The following is a 22,799-nucleotide window of genomic DNA, read 5'->3' as shown; positions in this document are numbered from 1 at the left end:
TGGAGGAGAGGCTGTGGTCCGTGAGCGGATTCTGTTGGAATAAGGGGTGTTGTTGCAAGTTTTAAAATGTGCAGACTTGTATTTGAATGTTACTTTTAATTGGATTCTTGATAGTATGAAAAACCTTAATGTCACAAACATGATTTTATCTTCTGCCCTGTTGTATTTCTAGTTCTCTTCCTGAGACAATTTCTTGAGGTAGGTCTCACACTTCAGTAGCTGCAGGAACTCTAAGCAGTGCTTCTCAGATTTCAGTATGCCACAGATCAGCTGGGGGTCCTGCCCAGTGGATGCAGATTCTGATTAGTAGGTTTTGAGATCCGCATTTTTCCTTCTCTCTTCCCCTCCCTTCCCTTGACATCCCTTCCCCTTCTCTGTTCTCCCTCCTCCCTCCCCTCTCCTCTCCTCACTTCTACTTTTCTTTTGTGATCCGATCTCTCTCTGTTGCCAAGGCTGGTTTTGAACTCTTGGACTCAAGGGATCCTCTTGCTATGTTAGCCTCCTGAGTAACTGGGACAACAGGCTTCTGCCACTGTAGTCTCAGAGAAATTCTGCATTTCTAAAAGGCTCCCAGTGATGCTGCTGGTGGTGGTCTCATATGTGAGTAACAGGCCTTCTCTGTTTGTTCTGTGGAGTAATGGCTTCCAACTTTGGTAGAGCATCAGACTCAACTAGAAAGCAGTGCCCACACCCAAACCCAGGGCCTTGCTCGTGCTAGGCAGTCTTTCCACTGCTGAGCTACATCCTCAGCCTGTGGTGTTTTGAGACAGTGTCTTGTTATGTAACCTAAACAGCCTCAAACTTGTAGGCGAGCTTACAGGCCTCCTGCCTCCGCCTCCCCAGTGCTTCAGACTATAGGAGCGTGTTGCCACAGTCTGCTGGTCTTCATTCTTAAGCAATGGCTTGACTTACTGTCATTATGTTTACTTTGGTTATATTTTATTCTAACCTAAATCCTTATATACACAAGGTTGGAAAGCAATTCTGCTCATGGCGTGTGTGTCCTGTTGAGGGGGAACTATTTATCTAATGAGTTAGAACTTCATACTTTCTTGTTCAAAGGGCAGTTGTTGCTACGTGGCACTCCATGTATGTCAAGTCCAACTTCCAGAGCCTTCCTAACAGCTGTCCTTGGGGATATTCGTGGCTGCTACCATGGAGGGGCTCTGGAGGCTTTGAGCTTTCTAGCAAAGGTTCTTTTGCTCCTCTGAAAAAGAACTGTGCTGCCGTGTAGCTGTCCCGGCTACTTGGAAGCAGGCACTCTGCACAGTGTAGCCATATTTAATCTCATCAAACTAAGTTTTAAATTTTAAAATAAATTTGGATGTTTAGCCAAGAAAAGAATGCTAGTCAGGAGGTAGGGAGGGACAAAAGGAGGAAAGTAGCATTAGAAGTGTTTAAGGTCATAAAAGTGGGGTGGGGAGAATTAAGTAAAGCTGGAATTTGAACTCCTCAAGCTTCTTTAAATTTACATATAATAAAATTGACCTTTTTATTGTTTTTGTTTTTGAGACAGGGTCTCACTGTGTGGAATTCCTGTGTAAACCAAGTCATGGCTGGCACATCAATTATTTCTTTCATTTAAATATTTAGATAACTGTTTGGCAGGCCTTATGGTTAGTATATGCTTAACTTTACAAGCAATTTCCAACTCGTTTTTTAGAGTGGCTGTCTGTTTTGCATCATCACTAGCAGCATGGAGTGTTCTAATTGTTTTGTGTTTTCATCAACACTTGATGTTGCCAGATTTTTCTCATTTATTTTTTTTGTTTGTTTATTTTTAGCCATTCTAATAGATAATGTGGTGATGTTTTATTGTGGTTTTAATTTGCATTTACTTAGTGGCTAATGAGATGGACCATCTTTTCATATGGTTAACTGCTATCCTTATATCACCTTCGGTGCATAATGATCAAATATTTTCATATTTTACAATTAGGTTGTTCTCATACTGCTAAAGTGTTGTTGTTGTTACTGTTGTTGTTTTCCTATGCAGTGCCAGGGGTCAAACACAGGATTTTGCACATACTACCAAAGCACTCTACCACTAAGCTATATTCCTGGCCCTATTGTTTAGTTTTTTAGAGTTCTTTACGTATTCTGAAAATGTTTTCTTCTATTCTGCAGTTTTTCTTTTCATTCTATTTAATGGTGTCTTCAACTCTCCAAACAAGGTATTTGTCAAAGACCACTGTCTGGGCTTTCTGAGGAATATTTGTATCAGTTACTCTTTATGTAGGTGGAGGCATGCTTGTTCATTGTGCACCTCGGATGTTTTTGTTGAGAGCTAGACATTTTGAATAGTATAATGTGGCAACTCTGAAAATCTGATTCTTGTCCCCCCTCAGGGTCTGTCTTTACTGCTTGTCACAGTGGTGGTGGTTTGTTAAATAGCTTCTCCGAACTAATTCTGTAAAGTTTGTATTCGTTGTGATGTGTGACATTGAAGTTTCAGTTTTATTAGCTTTGTGGCTAGTTAGTAATTGAACAGTTTGCCTTAAATGCAAAGAACCAAAAAGAACCTGCCCCCTACTCCTCCACCTCGCTTCGCAGATGGCATCTGCTGTGTGTGGTACTGCCTAGCCAGGCACTTTACCTCCTGCTTGTGTCTGGCTTGAAGGTCAAAGTTGAGAGCTAAGAGTCTTCTTGACCTACAGCAGTTGAAACCAAATGGACTCTGGTAGTCTCTGAGTCAGTGTCCACCTCTGCCGTATCAGCAGTTGGCCTTCTGTGTTCCAAAGAACCTGTGGGAGCGTTTCACAGTCTGATCCTCAAAGTGTTTTGTTCTCTAGCCTTTCCTACCAATCTTGGGTCAGTCTGTTATTTGCCCCTATTGTGACCCTCATGCAGAAGCAAGCAATATATTTATTTACCTGTAAATATTTCAGCAAATGCCCTCCAGCTGGCCACTTTAGCGCTGGAAATGTTCCAAGTTGGGTGAGATAAGTGCAGTTCTTTTGTGCTGAACTTCCAGGGAACCACTAGTCAAGAAATTATCACATGTCTTTGTGAAAGAAGTTTTGTTCTGCTCCCTCTGGGGCTTAACACCACCACCAGGAATGCTGGCTATGGTGGTTCCCACACACACACACACACACACACACACACACACACACACACACCAGGGGTTCAGCCCAGGGCCTCCTACCACTAAGTTACATCCCCATCCGTAGTCTGTTTTCAGGCCACTATAGGGAAAGGAACCACAGTTGAATAAAAATGCCACAAAGCTCACTATAAATCTAGCTGATTTTTTTGGTTATTTCACGGGTTATTGCAAGCCTTTGGTTAGTTTATAGAGCTTTAGAAAAGCTGATTCTATCAGTTTCTGTTAATTCATTATTTTGAGGGGATATACTGTCATCTTTACTAATGTCACTCTACTATTTCAAATATGACTTAAAAAAATGAGCATGGTTAATCCCAACATTCAGGAGGCAGAGGCAGGAGGATCTCTTTGAGATTCAGGCCAGCCTGGTCTACATAACATAACGAGTTCCAGGCCAGCTGGAGCTAGAGGGAGATCTCCTATCTCAAAAAAACCAAAACAAAAAACTGAGGATGGCCATATTTCTTTTTTAATGAGAAAATCAGCCCAAATTCCCTGACAAAGAAACAAAATAGGAAGTATGATTAGTCTTGCCTATTCCCAAGTTTTTTGAACATTGTGTAGAAGCATTATAAAAATATTTCTATAGAAGAGACAGTGTGGTTGAGATGGCTCAGCAGGGCAAAGGTAAAGCCTGACCATCTAAGTTCAATCCCTTGGAAGGGATGTAAACATGGCGAAAGGAGAGAACCAACTCCTGCTTTTCTTCTGACCTTCACACAAGTGCTGAGGCATGGGTGCCCACACTTCACAAAATGAACATGTACAAAGCAATAAATCATTTTTTTAACAGAGGAGACTTACTTAGCTGACCATCCACCCCTCATGGGGAGCTTACTTTTCCTAAACCATAGACAATGCCTACATCCGTTTGTTGCCTTTTTATTAATTTATTTTATTTTTCTTCATTACATTTTAAAATATGATTAAAGGGCAATCTGGCCAGAGGAACTCTATATGCCTCTTTGTTGTCAAAGTGACTCAGGATGAGACTTGCTACACTTCTCAGACACAAATCAGTAATGCTTAAAGATCATATATGGTTAGCACTCTGAAGAGTGGTTAGAGGGCTTGGAGTGCTTCACTTTATAGTCCTGTACTGTTTGAGTTTCTTTCAGTGAGTGTTTATTATTTTTGAAATTGAAAGAAAGGAAAGTGCATCTAAAAACCGGAGGCTGAGGATATAGCCTGGAGGAAAGGCTTGTGCTTAGCTGCATGAGGACGTGAGTTTGATCTGCAGCATAGAATAAACAACAGAGAAAAGCTGGAGAAGCAATTGCCGGCCGGTCTAGAATGCTTGTTGCCTGTATTATGCTTTTTTTTTCCCCTTGGTCTTTTAGGGACAGGGTCTCCCTGTAGCCCCAGCTGTCCTGGAACTCACTATGTAGACCAGGCTGGCCTTGAACTCACAGAGATCCGCCTGCCTCTGCCTCCCAAGTGCTGGGATTAAAGGTGTGGGCGCCACGCCCGGCTGTGCTATTTTTTAAGAGCTGTTTTTCCCTGAAATGAGTTACTGTAATGCTGTCCTGTTGACAAAGGAAATGATTGATAAAGTGTCGAGCAGATGATAGTAGGGAGTATGTGTTTCGCTGAAGATCATTTTTCAAAATGCAGGCTGACTTATTTGTTCACGAGTTGGGTCTTATGGTAGTTACTTGTTTTCACAAAAGCTATACTCATTTGCAAAGCAAATCCTCATTTATGATCAAACTGTTGCCTGTTTAACATAGTTTAAAAACCCAAGTATTCTCTGCCCCCCCCCCCTTTTTTTTCATTTGTATTTTATCTTTGTCTTATGGCCCAACAGAATCTATTCTAGAGGACTGGATTCAGGAGACATCATTCTAAATATTCAACTTCCTAATGGCCAGTGTTCTAGTTAGCATTAATTTAGCAGGTTGGTCTGTGGCTATGTCTCTGAAGAATTGTCTTGTCTTAGTTAATATGGGGAGACTCATCCCAAATGTCAGAAGCACCCTTTCCTCAGCCTGCAGAGAGAGCCAGGGAGCAAGCTACTTTCTGTATGGTTTCTACTTCAAACTCCTGATTGAGTTCCTGCTCTGACTTCCCTTAGTGATGAACTGTGACCTGGAAGTGCAAGCCAAATCAATCTTTCCCTCTCCCTAAGTTGCTTTTGGTCAGAGTGTTTTATATAATAACAGGAAGGAAACTAGAACACCAGCTATATGTCCATGACTTTACTGTCTCAAAATCTCCATTAACAATATGAAGGTCCCAGGCTAATGACTGTTGATAAATAAGTTTTATTGGCACACAGCTATGCTCATGACATTACATATGGCTGTTTTATCCTAAATTCCCAGAGTAGTCGCAATAGAATCCATGTGGTTATGAGCCTAAAATACTGTTTAACCCTTTAGAAAAAAGTTTACTGACTTCCTGATTATCAAATTTCTTTTCAGGTTCAAAAATCATTGCTCTGAATTTGGCTATGTGGGCCAATTTTTTCCCCAATTCTTATGAGAAAAATTCAACTTGAAGAGGGAAAACACCACTAAATTATATATTACTGGTTGTTAGCCACCCGTACCTGACATTTTTTGTCACTACTTCTATGGCTACAAACAGCCTCTAAAACTCGGTGTCACATTCAGCTGGTGAGTTGTGTGCACAGCCTCACCTGTGGTGTTTTTCTGAGATCCTGACTGTAGGCGCCATCCCTAGCTGGGTCAGAACAGCAGACAGAAATCTGCATGCCGGAGTTTAAAAGCTTCTGCCCATAGGCTGTGGCACGTCTCTTCTCACATTTCTTTGGCTGACCTAATGTTAGTGGCCGGGTGGATAATCTGTTCACAGGGGGAACTGTGAGTGGTTGGAACAGCCACAGCATCTTCCACAGCCTGCCTAAAGTTTTGCTACTTTGAAGAGATTAGAAATTCATGGCAAAAATTTAGTATTGGAATTCTTTGTGTATTATTTTTTATGAACTCCCTGTAACTAGTCAGTAACTAGAAATAGGCCCAGGGGGCTTTTGGAATATATTTTAGTTTTCTTAACTTGCTTATTTAATGTACAGTTTAAGTGTACAAAGTGTTTTTTGAAGTTTAAAATGACAATATGAAGGATTTAGACCCAGGTCCATATCAGAACTGGTTGTTTATTGGACTGGGCCACTTCACATGAGTTAACATCTTTTTCTTTGCATGACACTAACTCAGAAGTCCCAGGGAAGGGGGCGGGGGATAAGTGCATTTATTTTCCTTGTTTGTGGTTCTGTCTTCTCCCTTTCAGAATTAAAAATAGCTTCATTGAACTTCCAGTGGGGTAGGAAATTTCTCCTAAAATCCAAGTTCTTGACTTTGAAAATGTTCCACTGATTTTTTTCATTTTTCAAGGCTAAAATATTTTCATTAGTCCACATTCGTTGACACAAAATCTCTTTCATCAAACAACTGTTGTGGTTTCTCCTCTATCTAGTGATATATAGAACTTTAAATTAAATGAACTCTGAAGCTTTGTAGTTGTTGCAGCTACAGATATCTGTTATCAAAACTAATTTTAAAAAGCAAGCTTAGCTGGGCCTGGTCGCGCATACCTTTTGATCCCAGCTCTCAGGAGGCAGAGGCAGGAGGATCTCTATGAGATCAAGGCCAGCCTGGTCTACATAGTGAATTCCAATCCAGCTGGGGCTACAGGGAGAACTTGTCTCAAAAAACAAAAATAAAAACACCCCAAAACAAAAAGCCCAACAACAACAACAACAAAAAAGCAAGCTTTATTTTGAAAAGATAAGTAGTGTTTGCATTTCAGCATTTAAAAAGGAGGCATGGCAGACCACAAATTCTTAAGCATAAAGATCAGGTGACTGAGGAATACCGTACACCACAGACAGTTTGAGTTTCTTTGTCAGACATTTTTATGTTGCCTTGAGTCTCTTTCAATAACCAGAATTCAGGAATAGGAGGGTTTTTTTTGTTTTGTTTTTTTAGGTTAAATGTTACAAGACTGGTACCTCCTTGCAGAAGTGCACTGATCATGGCATTAGAACAGGCTGTTCTGTGATTACTTACAGGGGTTCTATGATTATAGGGATTCTTGAATATCTTGAAAATGATAAGAAAAATATGAGTGTGCATGAATGGTTTTTTTATGGCGTTTGGATGATGTGCTGGATAGTTTTAGTTGTCAACTTGACACACCTGGGTAGAGGGAGCCTCAATTGGTGAATTGCCTCCATTGGACCCACCTGTCTTGGGGCATCGTCCTGATTATTGAGTGATGTGGGAGGGCCCAGCTCACTGTGGGTGGTGCCATCCCTGAGCAAGTGGACCTGTGTTGTATAAGAAAGCAGGTTGAACAGGGGCCAGGAGCAAGCCAGTGAGCAGCATTCCTCCGTGGCCTGTGATTCATCTCCTGCCTCCAGGTCCCTGCCCTGAGCTCCTACTTGGCTCTCAGTAATGAACTGTGACCTGGGAGATGTAAGCCAAATAAACCATTTCCTCCCCAAGTTGGTATTGGTCAGAGTGTTTTGTCACAGCAATGGAGAGACAAACTAGAACAGATGATATGGAGAAGATGGTCTATAATTCAAACAGTCCTCTTTCTGAAACCACTCTCACTGATCTAAAAAGAATGTTTTGGCAGGTTTCATTCCATCTATAGGCCCCACAGGTTTTACCTTGTTTTTTTTTTTTTTTTTGAAACAGGAATCTCACTATGTAGCCCTGACTCACCACGTGGGCCAGGTTTTCCTCGAACTCACAGAGATCCACCTGTTCTGTTTCCCGAGCCTGGAATCAAAAGTGTAGGCCACCATGCCTGGCAGTTTTACCTTGTTTAGATTTTACAAGCCAGGTATATTCCTTGGTTCATGGTCTCTTGCTTCATCTTCAGAACCAACATTTTGGTCTCTTTCCCGTCCAGCGCTACGTCTTGTATATAGTCTCATGAGCATCTCTGGCTCTGATTTCTCCTGCCTTAATCTTGTCGATAAGCCCTGTAATTACATTGGGCTACCCACATAATAATCCAGGATTATTTCTCCATTTTGTGAGACTTAATCTCTTGTGCAAACCCCTTTCACTATGTGTGGAAACATATTTACAGGTTTGGACAACCACAAGGAGCATTATTCAGCCCTCACCTACTTCGACAGCCCAAGAACTGCTCCTTCTCCGTGTCCCCTCATCTCGTGTAGTGTTGCAGTCGCTATCAGACCAGTAGCTCGTGAGTCTAGCTGTTGTTAACTTTATCTTTTCTCTTTACTTGTCCCACCTTCCTATCTCAATCATCACACCACATCCAGCTCACATCCAAATCTGATCGTGAAGTTATCTTGCTGTCACCAGCTACATTTAAATGTATCCTCTCCACTACCTTCCCCTGACCACAGAATGAATGCCTTCAGCATTTTGGAACCTTAGATGCTCACCTTCCCTTTCCTTTCACTCTTGGCTGTTCAGAGTTAATTACAGTGTAAGGCTGTGTGGGCTGTGTCACCAGTGGTGCACACAGTGCTGCAGGACTAGATCTCAGTCACTTCCTGCAGGCACATGGGAGATGGAAGTGAGGCCCACACAGCAGAAAGCACTGGAGAAAATTTGTGTTGAATAATTATTTTAAAGGCAATTAGAATTTCCGTTAAAAATTTCAACCTTTTTTTGTTCTTCTGATTGAATATTTTCTCTCAATTGATGGAAATAGAGAATAAAATTAATTTCTTAAAGTCATTATTTGAATGACTTTTTCTTCTCCCCTTCCTGGAGTGTGTTTTAAAAAGTCGTTAGGAGGCTAGAGAGATGGCACAGCAGTTAAGAACATTGGCTGCTTCTCCAGAGGTCCCAAGTTCAGTTCCCAGCACCCACCATATGGCAGCTAACAACCATCCATAACTCCAGTTCCAGGGGATCTGATACCCTCTTCTGGCTTCTACAGGGTAGAAGCCTACCCTCTTCTGGCTTACACAACATAGGTACAGTTACATACATGCAGGCAAAACACTCATAAACAAAACATAAGTAAATAAATAAAATTTTAAAGATTTCTCAGCTGATTTCTATTGAGTAAACTGTATTTTATTAGATTGATGGGGAGAATGTGACAGTGTCAATGAAGTGAAACACCTGGAAAGATGGAGTGCCACTGTTAAAATAATACCAACATGGCCAGTTTGTTATTCTGAATCCTTTCTCTACACTTTGGAAGGATGACTCTGACTTAATGAAATAAAGGGAAAGAAATTTGTCATTACTTGAAATACTCTATTTGTTACAAAGAAAAAAATCTGGATATCACTAAATATATGCATCCTCCCACTTTTAGGAAAAAAAGTTGTTTACTGGATTTTGGCAGCTTTTATTGGTTAAAATCCCACCTTTAATTAAAAAATTTTCAGGACATTTGAAAATGGAGGGTGGAGCATACAAAAATGAAATATTCCAGGAAATAATATATTCTTCAAATTAAAATTGATTTTTAAGTCAGAAGTGCTCTCTTGAGCCTCCTCAGGCAGAGAACGAAGGTGTCCCTGTTCACTTCTTCTTACTCAGTCAATTGTGATGGCACCAACTAAATCAGTTGCCAGTAACTACTTGACATTTTAGTTTTGTGAATATAAATGTCTATTGATTTTTTTTCCCCTCTAGTAATCTGTTAACAGGTTCTATACCCTACATTTTGGGTTATACTTTTCATTTTGTGTTTTAGCAATTGAAACAGAAAATGTGTATAATTACTTTGAGTCTAGTTATGAAATAGAATTGCAAGTATTGTTTAGGTCTTTAGAGAGCCCTAAATATATCACAGACAAGTCGATGTTTAAGTTAAGCAGGCAATAAACTTCCTGTTCATTTTTAGAAAACAGCTTTAATGAAATCTAACTCACATGCCATACATACACATACAATTGTATGTACATGCAATTCAGCCATTCCCTATTGATTTTTCTCTCCTCGTGCTGGGGGTAGGACCCAGGACTTTACTCAGATTGAGCCACACCCCAAGCCCTAATTTTAAAACCATTTCCTGTGGTGTTTTTAATGTATTTTGTAAGTATTTTCTGCTTCCTTTTCTAAGCAGTGGACAGAAATAAGTACATTAAGATATACAAAAGAGTGATATTCTAGGCTGAAGGGCAGACACAATAAGGCCGTGAGGTGGAAATGGGCTGGAGGAATGAGAAACTGCTCTGGATTAGAAGGAAAATATCAATTAAGAAGGTAGATGTCTTAATGGTGGATTTTAATGCAGATTGTAAGACGCAGGGTTGTGGCTTTCTCAGATGACTGTGGTAAATGGACTCTTACTGTGAGGACAGTGCACAGGAGGAAAGGGGGTGGGGACAAAACACAAGGCACAGCCTCATGAAACGTCCCTGAAAACTTAGGATCCAGCAGCCTGCCAGTGTTCTGCTCAACTCCACTTCAACACCTCCTGCCTGATTCTTTCTCCCTGATACTTCTTGGGGCTCTGCAGCCATCCAGCTGCCCTCTGCACCATCCTGACCCCTCTTGTTCTCTCCACACTCGCATGGGCAGTGCCGTAGGAGTCTCTCCTCCTCCACACTATTCTCCTTTCCCCGCTCTCCGCCTTCCAGTAGCTTCTCATCCAAGAATTAACTCCTTCCTTCTGAGGCAGCTCTGCTGGACCTGGCTTCTATCTGCTGTGACCCCTTGCAACCTATTCTCATGGTGTTCCAGCTACACTGGCCTCTGTTCTTCCTGGCATATCCACAGCATGCTCTCACATCCACAATTCTCCATCAGACTTTCTTGTACATGGCTTTATAGTTTGTGTGCCTGGTTCTTCCCTTTTTTAAAATAAGAAAACAGGTACCTTGTTTTGGGTTTTATAGGAGTCCACAGTTAAGAGACTTAGAAATATTGGACCTTTAAAGTGTTGAAAAATTTAAGATAGTGGGACTATTAAAAGTTATTGTGTTTTCTGTTATAATATTAACATGAGATCTTGGGGATAAACAAGAAAGGAAAGGTTGTGGCTTCGTAGTGCTATATTTGTGTTTTAAGTTGACAAGAGGTCAATTGTGCTGGTTAGTTTTTGTCAACTTGACACGAACTAGTCACTTGAGGAATTTCCTCCTATGACCTGTAGCCATGACTGTAAGGCATTGTCTTAATTGCTAATTGATGCAGGAAGGCCAGCCCAGTATGGGTGTGCTGTCCCCAGGTAGGTGGGCCTGGCCTGTGTAAGAGGGGTGGCTGAGGGAACAAGCCAGTGAGCAGTGCTCTTCTGGTCTCTGCTTGAGTTCTTGCCCTGACTTCCCTCAATGATGGACTGTGGTGAGGAAGTATAAACCAAATAAGCCCTTCTCTCTCCCAAGCTGCATTTGGTCAGAGTGTTTATCACAGCTACAGAAAGCAAACTAAAACAGAAATTGATTGATGTCGCTGTCCTTCATTCTCTGTAAACTCCTTAAAGGCAGGCTTGGTATTGCCTGTACTGCTGTCTCCTTGGTGCCTAAAATAGTGAATGCTCATGCATTCAACCAGACTTCCCAGGAGAGACTCTGCTGTGTCTATCAGGACTAAATGCTGTTCAGTCAGGTTTGCACCCCTGCTTCATCCCACCGGATGGTGTGGTCCTCTTCTTTGATATCCTTCCTGCTTGGATCCTGCACCCTCCAGAGCTTTATGCTTTGTTTTCTGGTTTGTGAGAAAATTTTTGCCAGATTTTGCCAGATTTTGCCACTGTGGGACAGTTGCTTCCCGTTTCAGCATTGAAAGGAATGAAAGGTAGCAGTATTTTGGCAGTCTTGATTGAAATTTTTTATTGTATGTTCTCTTTGCTGGGTGCCCCTGGCTCACACCCCCATATGCTTTCTCTTCTTGTTCCTCCCTGTCCTGGTCTCTTGTCCCTCCTTTCTGTCTCTGAACTTTGTCATTTCGGAGCCTGATTAATGAGTTCTTGTGGCCGAAAACTTTCAGTGCACCTGCTTTGTGTAATCTTTCTTTTTTTCTTATGGGTGGACAGAAAGATGAGAACCATGCTGGACATTCTTGGCTCCCTTCATTTTTTTATTTAATTAATATCTGAAAACCCAAGTATAAGAATTATTTCTGGTCCTGGGCTGTCTCAGTAAACAAAATACTCAAGTTCTCACAGTATATTTGGGGAGACAAAAAAATTAGTTGGGTGTTTTTCATTCATTTATTTATATCTTTAATGAAGCTAGAATACAGTGATGGGTGAAAACAAAAATAATTCTTTTTTTCACACTGGGTCTCCCTGTAGCCCCAGCTGGCCTGGAACTCTCTGTAGTTCAGACTGACCTCGATCTCACAGAGATCCACCTGCCTCTGCTTTCTGAGTGCTGAAATTAAAGGCATGCACCACCATGCCTGACTTTTTTGTTTGTTTAAGAATTATTACTTTGGGGCCTGGAGAGGTGACTTAATGGTTAGGAGTACTGTCTGCTCTTACAGAGGACCTGGGTTTAATTCCCAGCACCCACATGGCAGCTAATAACTGATAGATAAAAATCCAGCTCCTACAACAACAATTATCCTCCCTAGCTGAAATTGCACTCCAGAACAGGCGAGCCCTGGATCTATTAACTGCAGAAAAAGGGGGAACCTGTATTTTTCTGGGTGAAGAATGCTGTTATTTTATCAACCAACCCAGTAAGGTCGAACATGATATAGAACAACTTAAAGAGGTAGCAAAAAATCTTTCACTTAAAAATTCCCAGTACCAACAGTCATCTCAATGGGACACTTTTACAGGATTAACTCCTTGGCTTCTGCCGTTATTGGGCCCTCTGCTTTCTATCACTTTGGTGCTAACCATTGCTCTTTGCCTTGTCAGATATTTTCAGGACCAGATCCGAAAACTAACACATACTAATTTTAATCAGTTATTACTTTCCTTCCCTTCACATGTATACGAACACCTGTCAACCATCAAGGACCCTGTTCAGGTGCACGGAGAGACAACCCCAGCTGCCTAGTGGACCCCTAAACCAGCCTACCCCCCACGTCGACCTTGTCCAGCCGGAAGTAGCAAGATGACAACGGCGCCCTCTATCCTATAACACAAAAGGCTGGAATATTAGGGTTTCAAACAGCAGCAGCTTCCCCCGCTCCCCAACAGGGAACTATGGACTTTTGAAGCCTGAAAAAGGGAACTGAGCTGATAAGCACCTTGGCCTTTGAAGTCAAGGGAAACAGCCTCTGCTAAGAAGCAGCCTGCCTTTCCTCTGATCTCCAAAGACAAGATAAGCAGATTCTACCTGTTAACCAGAGATTTTAGGAGCTGTTTAGCACAGCAGCTTTTCCCTTATCTTAAGAGGAAAAAAGTAAACACTTCCTGACCCAGATCCTGGCTGACAGACTGAACCGAGCCAGGTTTACAAGCCCTGCTTTTCCTGCTTCCCCCTGCTTGATTTTTCCCCCAAACTCCCCCCCTTCTGTACCCTGAACCCCCCCCCATATGTAAGTTCCAGCTCACAACCCGTGGGCTGACATTTTTCCCTTCCCCGAGGGAAACGTGTCCCGTGCGAAATAAAGCTGTATCCCGCTGAGAGTTCTATCTGTGCCTCAGTGCCTCGGCCTCCATTCGCTCGCTCTCCGCCAAAACTTTTTACCTATCAATAACTATCCATAACTTTATCTCCAGGGGATCCAATGGCCTCTCTGACCTACATGGGCATTGTACAATACAGGTGCACTTACCTTCATGCAGGCAGTACACTCATACATATAAAACAAAAATAATAAATAAAATGTTTTTTAAAAAAATTATTCTGTGGACCTTACATTTTGGTAACAGAATACATTATTTAGATAACTACATAAACAAACCATAGGTTATAGCTATGTTGAGTTCTGGGAAAGAGGGCTCCATAGTGCTATAAGAATATATGTTTTGGTCAGGAGAGCCAGCAACAGCTGCTTTAAGGAAGTGAAGGATAGACGGAGACTGGAAGGCACAGTAAGAATCAGCCAGGCAAGGGCAGCAGGGAAGAGGGAATAGGAGACTCAAACGTCTGATGTGGAGACCTCCTGAGAAAAAAACTCCCAGGACCAGATGGATTTACAGCAGAATTCTTGGAAGGCACAGTAAGAATCAGCCAGGCAAGGGCAGCAGGGAAGAGGGAATAGAAGACGCAAACGTCTGATGTGGAGAGGCTGCCTGGGACATTGGAGGAAGTCCAAACCTAGAGGGGTAAGGGAGCGTGATGTCGAATGAGACTGAAGAGGCAGGCAAGGGGCAAAGCTCAGAGCTCGTGAGGACTTGGCTCCTTACTCTCTGAACAACAGGATACTTTTGAAGTGCTGTGAGCAGGAGAAAGGGAGGAAGGAATACCAACTATTTTTATTTTTAAATCACTCATCTGAACTCTGTAGTCAGTGGAGTTGGCTGTAAAGTTACAGGATGAGAAAGGACATGGATATGCCAGTTAGGAGGCTATAGTGGCAGGTGCAAAGTGAGGTTGAAGGTTTGCAATGATTTTTTTTTAATTTTAAGTTACATTTATTTATTTGTTTGGTGCGAGTGTGTCTGTGTGTGAGCACATGCGCTATGGTACTTGTGTGGAGGTCAGAGTATAACTTTTCTGAGTTAGTTCTTGTGGGTCCCAAAATTGAACTCAGGACCAGGCTTGGTGGCAGCACTCTTACCTGCTGAGTCACCCTGCAGCCCTACAGAGGTCTTGAATTTCCAAATCTACCCTTATCATCCTGGCTTTTCTTTTCTGTTTTCTTTGCTTTCCTTTCTTATCCCTCCCTCCCTGCATCCCTCCCTCCCTCCCTTCCTTCCAGGGTCTCTCTGTGTAGCTCACTCTGACCTCGAACTCCAGCCTCAGCCTCCTAAGAGCTGGGATTATAAGCCTGACTTCTACCCTCACTTCCTATCAAATTACTTATTTGTCCTAAAATTATTTTTGAAAGTTGATTTACCACAAAAGACACAGCTTCAATAAACAAGTTAAAGAGAAATAAAGGATGAGTTAAAGGGATATGAATGGAATACACCAGAAAATCAAGGATAAATATCAGGATTTTAGTCAATACAAAACTTAGTTCTGGGGACTGAAGAGCTGGCCCAGTGGTTAGGAGTACTGGCTGTTCTTGGCAGAGGACCTGGGTTTGGTTTCCAGCACCCACATGACAGCTATCAGCTGTTCATAACTCCAGTTTCAAGGGATCCAGTGCCCTCTTCTGACCTCTATGGGCAGTGTACTCATGTGGTACATCTACATACATGGCAGGCAAAATACTCATACACATTAAAACAAACAACCGAACCAAAAAAAAAAAATTCCAAGTTTTAGCCCTGGCAACCTAAACATAAAAGGTAATAGGATATGTCTTTTCCTTGGTCTGAATATTTAAAGTTCTTTATGATAAAAGTGACATTAAGCAGTATGTTAAGATTGTTTACACCTATGACCTCAGTTCCTGAGTTTGTAGCAGTAACCTATTTAGTTGACTTGTTTAAGTTTTTGAGACAGGGTCTTGCTTATAACCCAGGCTTGCCCCCAGCTCACTGTGTGGTCCAGGATGGCCTCAGACTTGAACTCTTCCTCCTACCTCAGCCTCTGGGATTACAGACATGTGCCACCATACCCAACATCAATCTATTTTTAGTAGTAAATCACATTGGTATTTGATAAAGGAAAAAGTTCAGAAAATTACAGCGCTAAACTGTTTGTGTATACTGTTTGTTACAGACTGAGGAATGGAATGGGGTTGGCAGGAATGCACAGGCTGAAGAGGGGGTGAGGAATACAGATTAATAAGAAGTCCATGGTGCAACCTAGGGTTCCAGGTAGACCCTTACTGCAGGTTCTTGCAGACCTTCCTTTATTCTGTCTTAGATACTTTGGATTTGCCTGTATTTCTAGTCGTTATTTAAATTACATTCACAAATATTTATTCATAGAAAGCATTCTTCATGGCAACCTTATTTATTAGCTGTTCACATTCCAACCACTAAAACATACTTACAAAATCAAGAACCTCAAAAACAAAATCATCTCAAATTACCCAGACAGTCATCCAGGATTCTCTGTGACTCTCTTACGAGTTCTCTGCCCCAAGGGCCCATTCTCCCTGCATTTCCACCACCACCCAGCCCTCTATTTCCCCAGCAGCTTCAGCTGCACCACCTACTGTTCTGGTATAATGTTAGGTCCAAAGGCTCAGGAGGATCCCAGGAGAGCCAGAGAAAGTAGTATAGTAGGGAGCAAGAAGTCAAATAGATCCAGCCGTCAAATAGACCCAAGCCTCCAGCTCTGGAGATAGTGGCATTGATCCATTTTTGATAGTAGATCACGTTGGTGTAGAAACCAGGAAGATTACCACATTCCAAACCCTAGCTTACCACGCTTATCTGAGTCCATACACTGTCCATGAAGCACACCAGAGGCCCTCCAGATTTGCCCTAAAGAAGAAAGAGAGGTCCTGAGTGCCTTAGGGAAAAAGTCTCAGAAGAGCAGTTGGGAGAGATGGAGAGGTCCTCAGAACCCTGAGCCATGCCACTCTGAGGGACCTGCACTTCCCACTGCTTTAGGGAAAAATCACAGGAATTCTAGCATCACAGAATTCTAAGGCAAGAACCTTAGAAAAATAGATTGGTAATTTCCAAAAATACTCATCTGTTATCCCATGAAAATGCAAAATCAAATAAATGTGTTTTTTCCACTGTAAAGTTAAACTTACTCAGTTCAGTAAACTACCCTTGGGTTTTGTTGTTGTTGTTGTTGTTTTGTTTTTTTCTGTTCATAGGTTCTTAACTGTCTTTGTGTCCAATGCTCATTTCTTCTATGAAATACTAAGAACGTTCATTGGTAGTTTGTCTCGTGGTTTTTTTTTCCCTTCATTTTATAACAGCTGTAAGATATAATTCATTGCCACATAGTTTACTCCCACACAAATGATTTGTACTGTATTTACTATGTTATGCAACTATTACCAGAACTCACTTTAGAACATTTTTTTCACCTATCTTCCTCATACACCAAACCATTACCTACCAGCCCCACTTCCTCCCAACCCTTCCAGACCTTGACCAACTGGTAATCTTTTTGCTGCTATAAATTTGTGTATTATGGATAGTTTATAAATGGGCTTTTTGTGTCTTTAAAAAAGTACTTTTTCTCCCAAGATTCATCCATGTTATGGCATACATCAATGCTCTATTCCTCTTTATAGTTGAATAATGCTCCATTATATTGATGTACCACATTTTGTTTACCTAGTCATTAGCTGATAGACATTTGAGCTTTCTCTACTTTTTGGCCATTGTAATTAATTTTGTGTCTGTGTGTACATGTATGTGGATGCAAGGGGTTGATATTGTCTTTCTAAATTGCTTTGTACCTTATTCCTTTAGACAGGGCCTCTCACTGAACCTGGAGCTCACTCTTTAGCTAGACTGGCTGGCCAGTGAGCGCCGCCCTCACCCCCTCCTCAATGCCACTGTTACAGAAGTGCACCGCCCTGCCTGGCTTTTACATGGGTGCTGGGAATGTGAGCTCAAGTTCTCATGTTTGCACAGCAGGCACTTTACTGACTGAACCATCTCCCCAGCACCTTAACTGTTGTAAATAATGCTACTGTGAATATTTACGTACTAATTTTATATGGCTGTATTTTCATTTCTCCTGGAAGTATCCCTAGGAATGTAAGTCCTGAGTCATGCAGTAACTATATCTAAACTTTTGAGGAACTGCAAGCTTCCCAAGCTTTCTCGTTTACATTTTAAGCAAGTCTATGAACCATCCTTCCTATTTTCCTTTTTTTTTTTTTTTTTTTTTTTTTTTTTTCCTTCTCCTAGACAGGGTCTCATGTATCTTGAGCAAACATCTAATTCCACATGTAGCTGAGGATGATCCCCCTGCCTCCTAGACAGGGTCTCATGTATCTTGAGCAAACATCTAATTCCACATGTAGCTGAGGATGATCCCCCTGCCTCCTCCCACCCTCCCTCTCTCCCCTCATTCCTTTCCCTTTTCTCTCCTCTTCCCTCCCTCTCCCTTTTATCATTTCTTCCTCCCTCCCACCTCTTCCATTTCTTTCATGGTGCTGGGGATTAAAACCCAGGGTCTTCCACTTGCTAAACAAGTACTCTGCCAGTGAGTTATGTCTGTATCCCCAGCTGAATTCCAGTTTTTCTACATCCTTACCAACTCTTGTTGCTAATCTTATTATCCTAGTGGGTATAATGTGGTATCTCATTGTGGTTTGGATTTGCATTTCCTTGATTGCTACTATTGTTTTAACTTTTTTTCATGTGCTTATTGATGGAGTGTATGCTTTTGAGAAACATGTTTATATTCTTTGCCCTTTTAAAATTGTGTTGTCTTTTCATTATGGAGATACAAGTGTTCCTTACATATTTTAGATACAGATTCCTTATCATATATATGTCTATGGTATGCAAATAAATATTTTCTCCCATTTCATAGGTCACCTTGGTGGTGTCCACTGAACGCACCAATCTTTTTAAAGGAACTCTACTTTGAAGAACTCTATTTCCTTGCACTTGGTATCATATTTAATGTTGTCTAATTAAGATAAGGATTTTGCCAGGCCTGGTGGTTCATGCCTTTAATCTCAGCACTTGGGAAGCAGAAGCAGGTAAATCTCTGAGTTCAACCCAGTCTAAAAAATGAAAACAAAAACCACAAAGACTAATTTCTTCATTTTCTTGCAAAGTGTCCTAGTTTTATATTAGGTTGCAGATTGATTCTGAGTTAGTCTTTGGCTATGGTGAAATAGGGGTTTGGGTTCATTCTTTGTGGACAGCCCATTGTCCAAACACCATCTGTTAAACGGACCATTTTGTGCTCATGAATTGTTTTGACACTAGTGTCTAACATTAATTGATCTCAGATATAAGGGTTTATTTGGAGCTCTCAGCTGTGTTCTGTACACAGCTCACAGTGTGTCCCTGCTAGTGCTGCTTTGTGGAAAGTTTTACAATCAGAAAGTGTGAGTCTCCCGACCTTGCTCTTCCTTTTCAAGACAGCTTATAGTCACTTGAATTTTCATACGAATTTTAGTATCAGCTTATTAATTTCTTTAAAGAAACCAGTTGGGATTCCGACAGGTGTTGTGTTTATAGACTGACTGGGAGCATCCTGTCAGGTAAACTGTGTTACATCTTCTGATCACTGAACCTGAAGTGCCCTTTCATTTTAGATTTCCTCTGATTTTTTTTTTAACAGTGTTTCAGTTTCCCATGTATAAGGTTCTGTTTCTTTTGTTAAAATTTTTTCAAGTAGTTCATTTAATTCAGTTATTTTTGATTCTGAGGAATGAACCCAAGCTCGTACTCACGGGAGACATGTATTCCGTAGCTCGGCTATACCCCCAGCCCCTCTTAGGTACTTTATTCTTTTTTGATACTATTCTAAGTGGAATATTGTTTCTTAATTTTCTCTTTAGGCTATTTAGTGCAACTATATAGAAATATAGTTGCCTTTTATATATTGTTCCTATATCTGACAACTTTACTCAATGTGTTCATTGGAGTGGGGGAATGGATTCCATGTTTTCCTATATACAAGATCGTGTCACCTGTGAATAGTTTTACTTCTTTCTAATCTGGATGCCTTTTATTTCATTTGCTTGCTTAATTGTCCTGACTAGAGCCTCCAGTATAATATTGAGTAGAAGTAGCAATAGTAGACATTTTTGTCTCTTACCTGGTTTTGGGGGAAAACCATTCCATATTTTAACCATGTTAGCTATGGGATTTTATTGCTTGTTTACTGCTTTTTATTTCTCCTTCCTGTGCTGTGCAGGCTGACTGAACTTGTGGGCTCAGACCATCCTCTTGCCTCAGCCTCCTCAGTACTGGGGACTACAGGTACATGCGACCACCTGTGGCACAACTGTGAACTTTTCATAGGAGCACTTTACCAGACTGAAAATATTCCCTTCTATTCCAAGTTTGTCAAGTAGAGTTTTTGTTTGTTTGTTTTTATGTCATGAAGGGTTATTGGTGCTTTTCAAATGCCTTTTCTGTATTATTTCATATAATACTCTGGTTTTTGCCCTGAAGTCTCTTTAATAAGGAATATTACAGTAATTGATTCTTGGGATAAATTTCAGTTGGCTGTGGTATTATATGTTGTTAGATTTAGTTTGTTAGTATTGAATTTTTGTGCCTATATTCATAAAATATATTGGTCTATAGTTTCTTGCAATGTCTGTCCAGTTCTGGTCTCAGGGCAATACTGATCTCATAAAATGAGTTGGAAAATGTTCTCTTCTCTCTCTCTCTCTCTCTCTCTCTCTCTCTCTTTTTTCAAGGACTTTGTGAAGAATTGGTATGAGTTTTTCTTTAAATATTAGATAGTGAAGCCATCTGAGCCTGGGCTCTTTTTTTGCTTGTTTGTGCTTTGTTGTTGTTTTGAAATCACCAACATGACCTTCTTACTTGTTGTGGGTCTATGAAGACAGTTTATTTCTTCTTAAGTTAGTTGTGGAAGTTTGTATGTTTCCAGGAATTTGTCTACATCATCTTCTCTAATTTCTTGGCATACAGTTGTTCATAGTATTACCTTACAATAGTATTACCTTTTTATTTCTTAAAGGTTTAGAGTGATGTCCCCTGTTTTTATTACTTTGTAATTTATTAACTCAGTGTGGAGTTTTCTCTTTTTTTCTGCTTCCCAGTCTAGCTAATTTTTTTTTCAATTTTATTAATCTTTTTAAAGCAAACGTTTGCTTTTGTTGGTTTTCGGTATTGTCTTTCTGTTCTCTAGTTCAGTTCTCCTTATTTCCTTGCCCAGGTGGAGTTTGCTTTTTCCCCAATGGTACATTTCTCTTCTTTCTCTGAGGGAGACTGGGCAGGAGCTACACCACTGCTCTGCACGTTCAGCCTGCTGTTCCAGTGTCTTAGAATGGAAACTGGGTTATTAATTTGAGGTAACCTTGTTTTTTAGCATTGACATTTACAGCTGTCAGTTTCTCTAACCACTGCTTTAGCTGCATCCATAACATTTGGTATGCTGTATCTTCATTCTTATTCATATCAAAATATTATTTCCTAGTTTCTTTTGTGACTTCTTTTTTAGGAACATGTTAATTTCCACAAATCTGAATTTTCCAAAATGCACATTTGATTTTATTCCATTGTTTGTGGAGGTCCTGCCTTGTATGATTACAACCCTTCTAACTGTATCTAGTTGTTTACAGCCTCAAATATGATCTATTCTGGAGAATGTGCTGTATACACTAATGAAAGTGTGTTCTGTTTTTCTTAGCATGCTTACCTCAGAACAACTTTGCTGCAAATAACAATTCTAAATTGTGGACAACATGTAAAAACCAGCTCCAAGAAGGCAACAGAGAATGGACAAAAGTAGAAACTGGAGTTGGTCATTAGACGAGAAGAACAGCACTTTTTGTTTGTTTTTAGGTATTTTGTTTTTGTTCTCCCTGAAGTGGATCTCACCCTTAGTTGGAACTTAAATAGAAACCTACAGTCTTACTGGCTTGAGAATCAGGGGACAAAGCTCAGAGCTACCATAGGATTTAGAAAGTGACAGGAGAGAATGCCAGAAGGGAGAGAGGGAGCTTGAAGCCTGGATTCAGTGTATAAACTCCAATCTCTGCCTGGCCCTTATACTACATAGGCTGAGATGAGACACCAAGCTGCTCAACTCAGGCTAAAAGAACTGCTGCAGCCTCTCATAGAGGGATCCAGAATGGAGTCTGGGGTCAGCCAAGTTCACTATCTATTGAGACAGGAAATTTGTATTCTTATGGAGAATATGACAATCTATAGCCTGAACACTGTGTTGCTGACAATGTCCAGGATATAATCTAAATTTACATCAAAAAGACACAAGAAAAGATTTCCAAAGATAAAGTGGAAATGTTACTCAGGAGAATGGCCCTGAGAGAACTCAAATTTGGGAAATTAGCAAGTAGGGATTTCTAAGCAGTTTAACAGTAACAACACATCTGACAGAAAACAGAAATAGTGATTGGAGAATATTGTAAAGGGCTGCGGAGATAGCTCATTTAAGTAAAGTACCTATGGACTTGAGTTTGATCCTCAGAACTCATATTAAAAAACAGCTGGGTCTGTGGCCTGCAAGGTGGCTCACTGGCTAAGTCACTTGCTGCCAAGCCTGATGGCCTTAGTTCAGTCCCCGAAGCCCACATGGCAGAAGGAGAAAACTAACTCCTATATGTTGTCTCCTGTCCTCCACATGTGTGCTGGGGCATGCACACCCACCCCACCCCCTGCCCACCCCAAATAAATAAGTCAATGTTTTTTTTAAAGCTGGATGTGGTGACACACTTATAATCCTAGCACTGGGGAGGCAGAGACAGGCATCCCTTGGGCTCGGTGGCCTGTCAGCTTAGCCTGTATGGTAAGTTTCAGGCCAATGAGAGACACTATCTGGAAAAAAAAACAATGTCTATGGACAGCACTTGAGGAATGGTATTGATACCAGAAGGTGTTCTCTGGCTTCCACATGCATGTGTGTACTACATGTACACAAGTACCCACACAGACAAAATTTAAAAATTTAAAGAGAGAGAGAGAGAGAGAGAGAGAGAGAGAGAGAGAGAGACTGACCTAATGACCACCCTAGAATTTTTAAAAAAACAAAATAAAAAAAGGTAGGACCGTAGGAGAAGGGTATTATTAAGGGAGAAAGATGGGAAATGGGGGCCCCTTAAGTGGGAAAACCATGATGGAGGGGTGAGACAATGTGAGAGATAAACAATGCCTAGCTAGTTTT

General features: G+C 41.0%; 2 protein-coding genes across 5 annotated transcripts in view; one reads left to right on the top strand and one right to left on the bottom strand.

Annotated features, from left to right (window-relative positions):
* Sh3d19 (SH3 domain containing 19) overlaps positions 1-22,799 on the top strand; it is a 197,262-nt gene that overhangs the window by 9,078 nt on the left and 165,385 nt on the right. The gene's annotated exons all lie outside the window — the stretch shown is intronic.
* Prss48 (serine protease 48) overlaps positions 16,184-22,799 on the bottom strand; it is a 70,397-nt gene continuing 63,781 nt past the window's right edge. Inside the window, 1 exon segment of the mRNA XM_008854335.1 lies at positions 16,184-16,471. Within this exon segment, the coding sequence (XP_008852557.1) occupies positions 16,184-16,471 (288 nt within the window).

The sequence above is a fragment of the Nannospalax galili genome, unplaced genomic scaffold (assembly GCF_000622305.1).
Source record: "Nannospalax galili isolate Female #2095 unplaced genomic scaffold, S.galili_v1.0 scaffold305, whole genome shotgun sequence".
Taxonomy (NCBI): domain Eukaryota; kingdom Metazoa; phylum Chordata; class Mammalia; order Rodentia; family Spalacidae; genus Nannospalax; species Nannospalax galili.
This window is presented reverse-complemented; position numbering and strand designations above follow the sequence as displayed.